Source organism: Neolamprologus multifasciatus, chromosome 11 (assembly GCF_963576455.1).
Source record: "Neolamprologus multifasciatus chromosome 11, fNeoMul1.2, whole genome shotgun sequence".
In the NCBI taxonomy this organism is placed as follows: Eukaryota; Metazoa; Chordata; class Actinopteri; order Cichliformes; family Cichlidae; genus Neolamprologus; species Neolamprologus multifasciatus.
In genome coordinates, this window is record NC_140449.1 from 30,373,747 (window position 1) to 30,387,767 (window position 14,021).

At 37.3% G+C, this 14,021-nt stretch overlaps 1 protein-coding gene and 1 long non-coding RNA gene across 2 annotated transcripts; one reads left to right on the top strand and one right to left on the bottom strand.

Annotated features, from left to right (window-relative positions):
* Positions 1 to 19: 19 nt before the first annotated feature.
* LOC146508807 (uncharacterized) lies at positions 20 to 13,708 on the top strand (the record flags this gene model as incomplete). The annotated part of the gene is made up of 9 exons (XM_085178182.1): positions 20 to 407; positions 526 to 620; positions 1,232 to 1,309; positions 11,264 to 11,348; positions 11,565 to 11,594; positions 11,754 to 12,110; positions 12,203 to 12,556; positions 12,675 to 12,769; positions 13,361 to 13,708. Coding segments are annotated over 9 exons (1,566 nt in total), but the record flags the coding sequence as incomplete, so codon positions are not given.
* Positions 5,551 to 9,374, bottom strand: LOC146508808 (uncharacterized). The gene is made up of 5 exons (XR_014876958.1): positions 9,274 to 9,374; positions 7,427 to 7,812; positions 7,117 to 7,269; positions 6,797 to 6,880; positions 5,551 to 6,694 (listed from the first exon to the last, which is right to left on the bottom strand). It is a non-coding gene; the product is annotated as an uncharacterized LOC146508808 (long non-coding RNA).
* Positions 13,709 to 14,021: the final 313 nt, after the last annotated feature.

The following is a 14,021-nucleotide window of genomic DNA, read 5'->3' on the forward strand; positions in this document are numbered from 1 at the left end:
TTAAGTATATTAAGTTTGTTTGCTTTTCTTTAATTTTCCTTTCTTTTTATCAGGAAAGAAAAAAGGTGCTGCGCAGTATATTCTCAGTTCAGCAACAATGGGTTGGAGTGAGGCTCAGAACTACTGCAGAACCAACCACACAGACCTGACCAGTGTGAGGAATGATGCAGAGCATCAGATAATTCAGAGTCTAGCTAATGGTATGGATGTTTGGATTGGACTATTCAAAGACCCCTGGGAGTGGTCTGACCAGAGTAACTCCTCACTGAGATACTGGCCAGTAGAGCAGAAAATTTGGAATGAAGAAACTGAACGCTGCGGTGCTTTGTTGAAGAATGAATCTGGTAAATGGGGGCAACTGCCATGTTCTAACAAATACCCATTCTTCTGTGCCTGTAAGGCCAAAGGTAGGTACTTAATTTACAGCATCTCTTGTTGTTTTTACTGTGCAAATATCTGAACTAAACACACAGAAATGATGAATGAACAATTTTCTGCTTATATGTTCCTTTCCACTTATAATAGAAACCATAGTCAAAGTGATTAAAGTGAGAATCAGCCTGCAAGACTCTGGGCTGGATCTAAATAACCCTACCATACAAGAGAACATCTTGAAGCAAGTAAGTCTTGCAGATCTTTGATCTAAGTGTTTTGCCTCCTACAGTCTGCTTGGAGAATAAGAAAATACAGTATTAATGACCTACTTAAACCAGGCCAAAACATGTTGTCCAGCTCGGGTGGTAGAACAGCTACTACCTGCAAGGTAGATGGTTCAATCCCAGGCTCCTCCAGTCTGCATGCCAAATATCCTTGGGCAAGAGACTAACCCTATGTTTCTCTCCAATGCATCCATCTGAGTATGAATGTTAGATACTAAGCACTTAACAAAACGTGATTGGGTGAATGAATTAGTTGAATAAAGCGCTTTGAGTGCTCAGATAGAGTAGAAAAGTGCTATATAAGATCCAGTCCATTTACCATAGCACTTACTTATTTAGTAAGTGCTATGGTACTTGCGGTTGTTACTATGCTAGATAATTTACTTGCTGTTGTTGTTGTTTGGTAACATGGCAAGTTAAATAGTTGATCACAGAAAATTTGGACATGTGATGTATCTACAAGATCTGAAGATCACATTATGTGCTTTTTGTTGTTCTGTTAGAACATTTTGTGTAAGATGTCAGATCTAAATTATCCTATAAACAGCTCTTGTTTTTTTTCTGTTTTCTAGCTAAAGGCTGCAACTGGAGCTAACATAAGTCTGAAGTGGAGAAAGCAATCCAGTGGAAAGGTTTTCATCAAAGAGATTCCCTAAAGTGGCTGAGCGCTTAACACCAGTTTTCTTATTTATTGATTGGTTTGATTTGATGATTTGATGATTTTGCCAAACATATACCAGTATGCTAAATCCAACAGCACAGAGGCAGTGTAGAAGCATAACCTACGAGTATAAAAGAAATAATCCAAACTGACACTTTTTCCAGGTTTAATAAATATAGGCAACTATCTTATAAGCACCAAAATTAGATCTGTTTGACACTGTCTGAACAGCAAAACATTTCTGGATTTTATATGTGTGTGTGTATGTATATATATATATATATATATATATATATATATATATATATATATATATATATATATATATATTCCTAACTTGGACTGACATTACAGAATGAAATGTCATTCATTTCATCTTCTCCTAATTTACATAATCCACACAGGTATCCATGTCTGCCAACTTCACACAGTAGTGCAAGGATTCCTGTTTGGAACTCTGCAATTACACAACTCATGTTGCTGATAAGAATTCCTGATAAGTTTGCAATAACATACCGTTCAGGACTGTAGTTTTGCTTAATTTGAATATATATTTGTAATTTTGGCTTTCATGATATTTTAACGATTCGTCTTAAAATTTAGCAAGTATCTTTCTTTTAATTGTGTTCAAAATGAGTGTGCAGCACTTTTGCTTCCTCAAAAACAGTATAGCCTACAAAGAATTATTATTTATGTATTTATTGATTATGTTCAGCTTAATTAACATCTTATAGTTAGATTAGATTTTTATCGTATTTATCCAAGAATTAACTTTTTATTAGGAGTCAATCAAGCATCTAATAAGAGTTTATTTTGTCTCCATGTAAACACCCACCAAGCAAGTTCTGTGTAGAATCTGCTGTTGTGGAGATCAGAGAAATATTTTACTGCTATTGTTTATGGTCATCATCATTATCATTGCATTAATAACATAATCTACAGCATCGATATTGTATTCAGATATTTAAACATATTGGCACCCAATTAGCCTTTATTACAGGTGCAGTTATAACCACTTTAAACTGTTGAGTTAAATGTATAATCTTAAATGCTTGAATGCTTTTCATAATCTTAAATGTTTATATGTAGATTACATTGCATTATAAAAGAAAGGCCTAACTCTGAGTACACTCTGTGCCAAAGTAGACAGGGAGCGTAGGCTTTTGCAGAGCATGCTTGTGAAAGTGAAACTAAAGCAGAGTCTAAGTGTAAGTTACTTTGAGGAGCTGTTGGGAGGATGCTATTTGAATAACCAGGTTATTCATTATTGTCTTTTATTCATTTATATCTTTTGATTAAGCTTTTAGTAGAGGTTCTTGATTAAAACATTTATTCAACATATTACAGATATAGTTTCAGTTGGGCAATAACACATAAGGATGAGCCTCTGGTCTGGTGGAAAGGTTACAAGGTTTAGCTGGTGAGGTGAGAGGTGAAACTGAGTGCATTTCAGGTTGACACACACACCCACACACACACACACACAGTAGATAGACTCATTTATAGGTGAGAGGTTAATCATATTTTGCTTGTGACTTCAAAATTGTGCCTGCAAAATAACAGTTTGTTGCAGAATGTGTGCCTGATGTTCCAGACGATAAGTGAGCGTCCGGCAGCAGCAGGAAGACACCTGGCATGGAGACGAGGCGATGTTGCTTTTTCAAACTGTGTTAAAAGTCATTGTGGTTTTGAAACTTATGCATGTGATGACGCATGAGGAGGCGTCATAAATTTCCCTGATGATATAAAAACAACTGATTGTGTATTGTTAGAGAGAGATCGATGCTGTCTGCGTATACGGTGTTCATCTCCCACACGTGTGTTCATTAAAATCATCGTTTGACTTAACCCGGCCGGACCAGTGTTGTTATTTTGGATTTCCTCCTATATCCCTCCTCAATATTTGAACCCTTAACACTGTTTTACATCCTTTACATTACCCACACCCTGTATCATAGTTGTATATAAAACAGACACATGCACGATAAAGCTGAAATTAAAACATCCAAGATCTTTTCCTACAGTTTGCTTTCCCAGTCAAATTTAACCATCTGCATTTTCAGTTTCACAGTCCCTCAGAGTCTTAGACAGTGTTGGGAAGGTTACTTTTAAAATGTATTCCATTACAGAATACAGAATACATGCCCCAAAATGTATTCTGTAACGTATTCCGTTACGTTACTCAATGAGAGTAACGTATTCTGAATACTTTGGATTACTTAATATATTATCATGCTGTTTACAACTACATGAATGTACTATTGCTGTGATTTATTACTGTTACTGAAGGTCCGCGGCTCCGAACCGTAGTAAAGGGACCTCTGGCTAATACGGTGGGTTCTGTGTCAGGCTCCTAGCCGAAAACTAGCTTTACTTTGTTGTCTAGGTCAACTTTGCTAGCGACAGACAGAGAGAGGCCTTGAAAGGCTGCTCCAACGGAACTTATTGTTTTTGGAGGAAAACACGAACACGGTGTACAGTCGAGTCTTAATAGCTTACTTACAACTGGGCTCCTCAGGCACTCTTCTTGGCTTGGTTATTATTATATTTACATGCTTCCAGCTCCCGTTTTTGCTCGATGACAGCTCGTACTTTTCCTTTTTCTCCCTCCCTCGCTCACAGACACATAACGTGTATGGCAGTCCATTCTCCCTGCAGCATGGACTACACTGCCTATGATGCTACATTCTTTAGAGCTATACCGGTAGCATTCTGCCTATTAGCTTAGCACAACAACAACAAAAAGGCCTCTCTCACCCATGAAACACGCAGAGAGAGAGCGTCACCCTGTAACCATGGCAACTGTAATGCCGCCACCTGGAACAACAGAACGTAGCTGTCAAACAAAACCCAAACAGTCCTGACCCGCCACAATATGAAACAGGGAAGTACCGCCGTGTAATCCATTTATTTCAACAAAGTAACTGTATTCTAAATACCACCTTTTTAAACGGTACCTGTAACGGAATACAGTTACTCATATTTTGTATTTTAAATACGTAATGGCGGTACATGTATTCCGTTACTCCCCAACACTGGTCTTAGAATAATAATAATAAGAGTAAATCCTAACTATGTGAACTGATATGTATATTAAAATGTAAAATCTTTAAAAGCCAATGCCAATTTTTCTTCTTTGATTACCTTTAATATTACCTTAAAAAACAGAATAAAACAGCTTTCCACTGGAACCTATTTGTGAAAGCTGGTATGTAACTTGTAGCACTACGTAGTCTCTATATATGAAATCTTTGCAAAAATAAATTATTATAAATGCAGCAGGTCAAATCAGAACAGACTTTCCTGTCACTGCATCTACTCAAGTAATTTATTGTATTTATTTTATCTCTCATTTTATTCTTGTATACTGTGGCACATTTTTATGTTTATTTTATTTTATTAATTTATGCGCTTGAATGACAATGAAACCTTGAACCTACTGTTCAGCATTTGTTTTAAGTCAGTGTTTTTGACCACAAGTTGATGAATCCTAGGATGGGCCAAGATTTCTCCTGAAGCTCTTTGCATGCTGATGTCACAAACCTAAATCCAGACAGGAGACTTTGCATATAGTCAGGCTTCAATCTCTTCAGTGGAAATTACATGTATTTACTTTCATTCCAGTCGTCTAGCTCTACTTGCCTAAATATGATCATGAGATTTTAAGACAATATTATTTAATGATCAACAAAATACATATAAAGTGAAATGCAAAGAGAATTCTAATCAAACAGACCAATTCACGTATGTGACTTGGGACCCGGTGTCAATTAAACACCGACACTGAACTTGATCTAACCATGCTAAACCATCGCAAGGCTCCCCAATTAAACCCTGGGGAAACTGGGAAGGCACCGTTGGAGCTGGTGTTTCGTACATGCACTGGCTTGAAGGCTTGGAACTACTCTGACCATCAGCTCCTGCTCGTTCCACAGCAAGAGAGCTCCTACTGGTTTAAAGGCAAGTTGGACTGTGAACTATTCTGTCGTTGAGCCATTGAACACTCACTGAAAAAAAAAAGTTCTTTCAATTTACTTGATTTTATTGTGTACATCGGTCCCACATAATATGAATAAGTATGATTGACTTAATTTTCCAATTTCCCTCAAGTAATTAATGCTTGTCAAATCAAAGTATTTTATTTACATCAGATTACTTAAACAAATCATGTTTGATGTACTAATATTAATCTATTATCATAATATCAATGTATTGCATAATGTCAATATATTTTAATGTTTAACACCAACTTATTTTTATTTGCCAGTGGTACGCAATGATATTATGTAATGTAAACACATTGCAATTATGTTCCTGCAACACAACTTATGGCTTTAAATCCTACTTAATTTTTTCAATTGAAATATTAACTGATCATTATTGACAAAAAAGGCAAAGACTGAGTGCTACTGAACAATTCACCTTTATTAAACTGTAACAGCAGTGAAAGCAGCAATTCTGCCATGAACAAGTCCAAAATCACATCCATATAAACTTGTTAACACATTTTTAAAGATAGCCTGCAGAAATAACTAAAAGAAAAAGTTAGTTTGAGAATATATTTGCAAATATTTCACAAAAAACTGACCTTAGCAGCAAATAAAAGAAAGTGCTTATAGATGATCCTGTCATCTCTTACATATAACATTTGTATTAATTACACAATTGAAAATGTAAACCAAATTAAGACTACCTGAAAAAAAGCAACACGCTTTTATGAATAAACATATTTACACAAATATAACTTGTGTATTATTTGACAACAGTTTCAGCTTCTGTACAAGTATTTATCTGTACAAGATTTCAACTAAGTTGAGCCTTAAATGACATTGTTACATAACTAATACCAAACACCTACATGAATTTTAATCTTCATTTTAAACATATAAGCAGGACATTAAGGTTGACTTAGAACATATTGCTAAAAATCATCAGTAAAAATTTCTTACCAAAAGGAAAAATCATCCTGCATTGCAGTCACATGAGGGGAAAGCAATAAAAACATAAGCAGTATAACGTTACTGAACACAAAATGAAAAACTGCAAAGAATTGCAGAAGTGCAGTCTTTGACTTCTCAATGAAACCGATGGTTTTTGAAAGCAAGAACTTTAGAGAGTTTAGCTCCATCCAGTTCCATGAAAACCTTCTGGAAAACGTCAAAGTTGTAGCGAAGGTCAGCAGGGTAGGCAAGGTTTAGTGCATACATGAGTCCAAATAGCATTATCACAGCAAATGCTACATTATCCAAATTCTTCGCCACCCTGATGCCTGCGAGGACAACTCTTGTTCATCTGCTGAAGCTTGCTCTTTAAGATGATAAATTCGAACAGTGGTGTCTTCAACAGTCTCACTGATGGCACGTTCTTCCATGCCCTGTAAAAAAGAAGCCATGTTAGTCATTTCATGCCAAGTAAGTAATATGACACACTGTAGAAAGTCCGAAAAGGAAAAACAAAACAAAACACAAGTACATACCACATACTCCCGGATAAGCATGCCAGGGTCTTCACACATGTAGATACACACTCCCTTGACAGACGCAGCATCAACATCTTCACGCTGAAATGAAATGTATGTAATTAGCATCTTCATTCAGCCCTTGTCCTTCATTTAAGTTTTAATAGTGTACTTTACATGAATGTTTCTAAAGTAAAGGCACACAAATTAATAATAGGTTTACTGGCAATTAATAATAAGTTGACAAAGTCAAGGTTAAAAAAACAAGCAGATGTAAAAATACAATATGCGAGAATTTATCATGGGAAAACATTTGAAATTCAGGCTTTATCACTTACATTATCCATTTATGCCACAATTCTTTTCAGTATTAGTCCAAGCTCTCCTCTTCTGTTGACCAACTTCACCAGGTTTTCCAAGTGGAGAGCCAGCTGAGCCACGAACTTTGTCTGAGGGGGGATGGTGGCAATTCTCTTAAACTCAGCGTTGATCTGAAAACATGAGCACAGAGTAATGAGCTTCAAAGGTTTAATACCTGGAAGAAGGCTGCAATCACTCATGCTGAAGAAATGGGCTGTCAAATAACAACTGTGCCTTAACCATTTTAGGCTAATACCACAAGAACACCGTGTATGAGGCAAACCTTACCTCATGGAAGTCAAATAGATCAGGCCATCTTGCCATGAAAGCCTCTACCATTGGTGCATCACGAACATCTTCATGTCTTCTGTATGAAAAAGTCTTTTCCATCTTGAGTTTCACCAACTCTGTTACTCTTTTTTATGTCCATGTGGTGGGCTTTGGCATGTCAATAGCTTTAAGAGTCCCTTTGTCTGCTATTTCTGAAACTGAGGTGAGGTTAAGAAACTCGTTCCCAAACAAGGAATCCATAAACTGAAGTCTGAAACTGCCCTGAAGACAACACTGTCTCTTGACTTCAACGATGAGATCCTCAGTTGATTCAGGCGCTCCATTAGAGAGTGAGCCTTCGACAGGTTCCCGTCAGCCAAAACAGTCTTTAGGACCAGAGGACTCTGTAGGCAAAAAAGAATTACATATCAGACATTCAAAAAGAATCGTTTCAGTTTAGTTTTCATAAAGCTATCCATACCCAATAGTCAAAGTTATAAAGATCAGACATAAAAAAAGAAGAATTTATTTAAGGAAATACATGCGACTGAACCTATTACACTTATATGAACACCTTTTATTTCTATATGCCTTTTTAGAGTCACAATGTGGACTAATCCAATCTCATAGTCAACCAATGGATACGTATCAAGGAGTTCAGAGTGAAACGAGAGTGAATATTCTTGTGGATACTGGGCTGAGCTCAAAAGCTCTGTCGTGCTCTCTGTACCAGCCACCAAGCTCTCTGACAATGTAGAATATGCTGTGGTACAATGCAGATATGGTTTTTCAGTATTCTGGCAATCCACCTGCTGCCCTTTGGGCCAGTACCATTCCCTTTCTATAAGTTATACTCTTTATGTCACACACTGTCAAAGGTCGACCTCTAGAATGTCAGGGAATATGTACCTAATGACTTAAGCTATCTCCTCTTTAAGTCTTTAACTCTTTAAATCCACTAGAAAGGCCAATACAGCTGAGCCCTCTAATTCAGACTTGCCAAGAGATGGGGAGTTTAGATGGTAAGCTATCATCATCTGATGTTTTGACTTCTGTAATGATAAAGGTAAAAATTCCACCATCACAAAAAACATTAATTTTAATTGAAAAAATGTATTTATTGCAGTCCAGAAGAGCATCAATGGTTTCTAGTACCAATCTTTCTCTCATTTATACATAATGTTTTGAGAAGCAGCTCACATATGTTCTACACAAAGTAGAAAAAAAAAAAAAAGGGGGGGGGGTCCTAATTTTTGTTAGGACGATGTTGGAAAATTCACAATACATCACTTAATAAGACATACTCTGTTGAACAAACTTATCTCCTTGTAGATATCTGCTGTATTATTTGGGCTTGACCAATAGAATAGTCAAGTGACACTTCACCTAAAACAATGACTAAATGGAAAAATGATTTGGCATTTATGGGCACGGGTTCTTAAACCCACGTCTAAGGTGGCAGGATCCTTATTATAACTTGAGTGCGTGTCAGCAGCAAGAATTAAGTTATGGCACTGTGGGGCTCCCAGCTTCTTAAACTCTGACGTTAGAGCCGGACTAATTAGCCACTGTAGCCATAACTAGCACGAGTAACACAAACACTATTGCTCTCTCAGTGACGTTTTAACTTGCTAAGCCATAAAAAACGTCAGTGCTCTCTGTCACATGCATAAATTCCATATCTGACCAACAACAGCTGCAATTTGATACTATTTTTCAGTTTTAGCCACAAAGCTAATACCAACTTTAGCTAGCACTGTAAAAACAACATGTAGATGCATTACAGATTACTTTTCATATAGCATGCACTACAACAATTCTGTGAAAACGTACCCAACTAAAACAAATGTATTTAAATTACTTACCTTCTCAGTATGCCTGACTCAGTGCCAAAGGTTGCATGCGGCTAAACAGTCTTCCAGAATCTGGCGGTCAATTGCGCTCTCCTTAAATTATGTTGTTGTCTTATTGACCCTGTGCACGAGAAAATGCTAACTTCCTGGTTTGAGACCGGATGTGGGGTTGTACATTTCCGGTAGCTTTACTTTGCAGTCAATCGCTACTGCGAAGATATACTCCAAAATTGATGTCCAAAACTCGAAAACGGAACGATCGCGTTAAGTTACAAAGAGGAGAAGGTGGGAACACTCACCACTGTTGTGTCATAAAAATCTAATGATCAATTTTGACGTTTAAAGAGTTTAGATCGATCAGTTGTTTACATCACTCAACACAAGCAGAACTGCAGCAGAAGACACATCGTCCACATTCAGAAGCACATCTCTGTATAGTGACTGGTCTTATGATTTAAACAGGCAAATGTTCAGCATTGAAACTACAGGTGAACAATAGTCAAACGAGATGTTTTCCCCGTTATGTCGATATCAGCTAGTCAAGTACACACCTACACAGCATGTTAACAAACCGTGAAAAAAAGCCACACAAAAAATTAATGATTGCTGGTAACGGTTTCTATACATTAGTATTTACAAAGGGTATGTTGTGACTTACCTTCAAAATTACAGTGGTCCCTCGCTATAACGCGGTTCACCTTTCACCTCGCTGTTTCGCAGATTTTTTAGTGCAAGTTTGCATGCTTTTTTACGTCCTGCGTCCTGATCGCTGCAGACGATCTCCTCCGTCTCTCCTGTACAGTACAGAATCGCTGCATCTATGCTAGCAGTGTGACTCTGAAATGCAGTGCTGTATGTCCAAGATGTACACGAAACGTTTTGCACCGTCAAAAAATAAAATTGGCTACTTGATTTCACCTATCGCTGGTTATTTTTAGAACATAACACCCGCGATAAACGAGGGACAGCTGAGAAATATAACATTTGAATCCATTTTCTCTTTTCCCCTGAGGCGTGGGGGAAAAATATCGACAACTCGATGAACATCATTTACAGATATATTGGGTAAATGCCCGAGACATCTATAGAAATGTAAATCGCCGCTTTATTTATTTGCTTAACTTGTTTTGGACCGTAAACAGGGCGCGAATAGGACACCGGAAACAAAGCTCCCCACAGGAGTTTCCGCACCGGAAGTAGCATATGCTAACGTGCACATAGTCAATTGGATAAGACTCTAGGTCTTATTATCCAATCATATTTAGTTGTTGTCTTTGAATATATTGCATCATTTCCGGTTGTGGTCAAACATGATTACAATGGTTTTAGTATTCTAATTTAGTCACTTTAATTCAATGCAAGAAAAATGAGTAGTCTCAGTATTGTTTATAATCAAGTAAATGGTACTTTATTTAATCATGTAAATAAGAGAAACATGAAAGGCTTGTGTAGCATTAACTAAATTCATTTGTGCAAATTCAAAAGCCTGCCAATTCCCATTTTTTCAGTGCTGACTTTGCCCAGCACTGTGCCTTTCACACAATTTCTTTTGCACTAATATACTAATAGTGCAATAGAATTTCAAAAAATTACTAAGGCTGTCCCTCAAAACATTCTATGTACAGCATATAATCTTTTTCAAAACCCTGACTATAGATCCCCTGACCTCCCTGAACTCTTGGTAAATGGGCATAACATTACAGCTATGCAGATATGTGTCCAGAGGGTATTTGTGGATTGGTACTACCATTATATCTGGCAATATTAAGGGTCAGGTTAAAGCTTTGACATTGACTTTTCCTTTAAATGGAGAAGAATAACTTGCATTACTTAGTCCAGATTTCCACAGGCTTTGCATACTGAGGAAGAATCATTTGCACATACAGGTAAATGTGTCAACCACAACCACCTCTTTCTGATAAACCACGTGTGGTTACCACATGCAAAACCCTTGTCAGTATCACATTTAGGTCCAAAGACTGAATCAGTTCTAGCATAGTAACAACTGCAGTGCAAGCTGCAGAAATTTAGGACACATTTGCTCGTAAATGTAATTTTGGGACAGATCATGAAGCCGTTAACATTAGGTAAGATTCTTCCATTATCTTCGTTCATGTCATGTCATGTTTACATTACTTTTTGATAGATAGATAGTTGACTGGCAACCTTTTCCAGGGTGTACCCCTAGGAAAGCTTGGATATTATTTAAGGCAGAACGTAAAGGTTCTGCTTTAAAGGATCTTGATTATTTAAAATATGAGGAAATAAATGTTCTTACATTATTCTTATGAATGTCTTTACAGTCTTGGAAACACACCTAATTCTACTTGCAGGTCAGTGAACTTCAGTATTTCTCCTCGGGTAGTATCTCCCACAGCAAATCCCTGTCACCTTCTCAAATGATAAAATTTACTATTAGTTGTTGTCTTAATTTCAGAATTAAGTAGCATTAAGTGTTATGCTGGCGTAAAATTATGACCTTTCTTCCACAGGGATGTGTTTTCTACCTTTGTATCCCTACCAGATCCAGAACGTCTTATTCTATAATCCAAAAACATGGTATGAGGCACAAAGCTACTGCAGAGAGAACTGCATTGACATGCTCACCTTTGACAACATGAAAAAGATAGAATCAATTCTTAATTTTGTTGAGAACAAATACAATGAAGCTGTGTGGTTTGGGCTTTGGAAAGGCCAGACTCAGAGATGGCACTGGTCTATGCCAAGTAACGATTTCTACAATTATTTGCCTTGGGGCTCCAACACAAATTACAACTGTGGTACATATGAAAATGGGAGTTTGTCTTCAGACCGTTGTCATTACGCCAAATATTTTATATGCTTTGACGGTAAGAGAGTACCACAGCTACAATATACCAATATACAAATTAAGTATATTAAGTTTGTTTGCTTTTCTTTAATTTTCCTTTCTTTTTATCAGGAAAGAAAAAAGGTGCTGCGCAGTATATTCTCAGTTCAGCAACAATGGGTTGGAGTGAGGCTCAGAACTACTGCAGAACCAACCACACAGACCTGACCAGTGTGAGGAATGATGCAGAGCATCAGATAATTCAGAGTCTAGCTAATGGTATGGATGTTTGGATTGGACTCTTCAAAGACCCCTGGGAGTGGTCTGACCAGAGTAACTCCTCACTGAGATACTGGCCAGTAGAGCAGAAAATTTGGAATGAAGAAACTGAACGCTGCGGTGCTTTGTTGAAGAATGAATCTGGTAAATGGGGGCAACTGCCATGTTCTAACAAATACCCATTCTTCTGTGTCTGTAAGGCCAAAGGTAGGTACTTAATTTACAGCATCTCTTGTTGTTTTTACTGTGCAAATATCTGAACTAAACACACAGAAATGATGAATGAACAATTTTCTGTGTATATGTTCCTTTCCACTTATAATAGAAACCACAGTCAAAGTGATTAAAGTGAGAATCAGCCTGCAAGACTCTGGGCTGGATCTAAATAACCCTACCATACAAGAGAACATCTTGAAGCAAGTAAGTCTCGCAGATCTTTGCTCTAAGTGTTTTGCCTCCTACAGTCTGCTCAGAGAATAAGAAAATACAGTATTAATGACCTACTTAAACCAGGCCAAAACATGTTGTCCAGTCCTTTGGCTGCAGCTCAGGTGGTAGAGCAGCTACTACCTGCAAGGTAGATGGTTCAATCCCAGGCTCCTCCAGTCTGCATGCCAAATATCCTTGGGCAAGAGACTAACCCTATGTTGCTCTCCAATGCATCCATCTGAGTATGAATGTTAGATACTAAGCACTTAACAAAACGTGATTGGGTGAATGAATTAGTTGAATAAAGCGCTTTGAGTGCTCAGATAGAGTAGAAAAGTGCTATGTAAGAACCAGTCCATTTACCATAGCACTCACTTCTTTAATGATAATTTACTTGCTGTTGTTGTTGTTTGGTAACATGGCAAGTTAAATAGTTGATCACAGAAAATTTGGACATGTGATGTATCTACAAGATCTGAAGATCACATTATGTGCTTTTTGTTGTTCTGTTAGAACATTTTGTGTAAGATGTCAGATCTAAATGATCCTATAAACAGCTCTTGTTTTTTTTCTGTTTTCTAGCTAAAGGCTGCAACTGGAGCTAACATAAGTCTGAAGTGGAGAAAGCAATCCAGTGGAAAGGTTTTCATCAAAGAGATTCCCTAAAGTGGCTGAGAGCTTAACACCAGTTTTCTTATTTAATGATTGGTTTGATTTGATGATTTTGCCAAACATATACCAGTATGCTAAATCCAACAGCACAGAGGCAGTGTAGAAGCATAACCTACAAGTATAAAAGAAATAATCCAAACTGACACTTTTTCCAGGTTTAATAAATACAGGCAACTATCTTACAAGCACCAAAATTAGATCTGTTTGACACTGTCTGAACAGCAAAACATTTCCGGATTTTTATTTATATATAAAAAAAAAATAAAAATAAAAAAAATATATATATATATTAGGGGTGCAACGATACTCGTATCGATATCGAACCGTTCGATACAGTGCTTTCGGTTCGGTACGCATATGTATCGAACAATACAACATTTTTAATTTATTTTATCAACTTTCCTTCTGACGATGCTGTCTGTGTTGAGCGCTCAGTGGATCTGCGCTCGACAGTGCAGCCTAGGCGGAGTAGTCGAACACAGATTCACTGAGCGCAGGGCAAGCTAGCTAGACAGAAGTTAAGCTCGTTGCAACATGGCAAATTGAACCTCCCCCACCCTCATTCAGATCT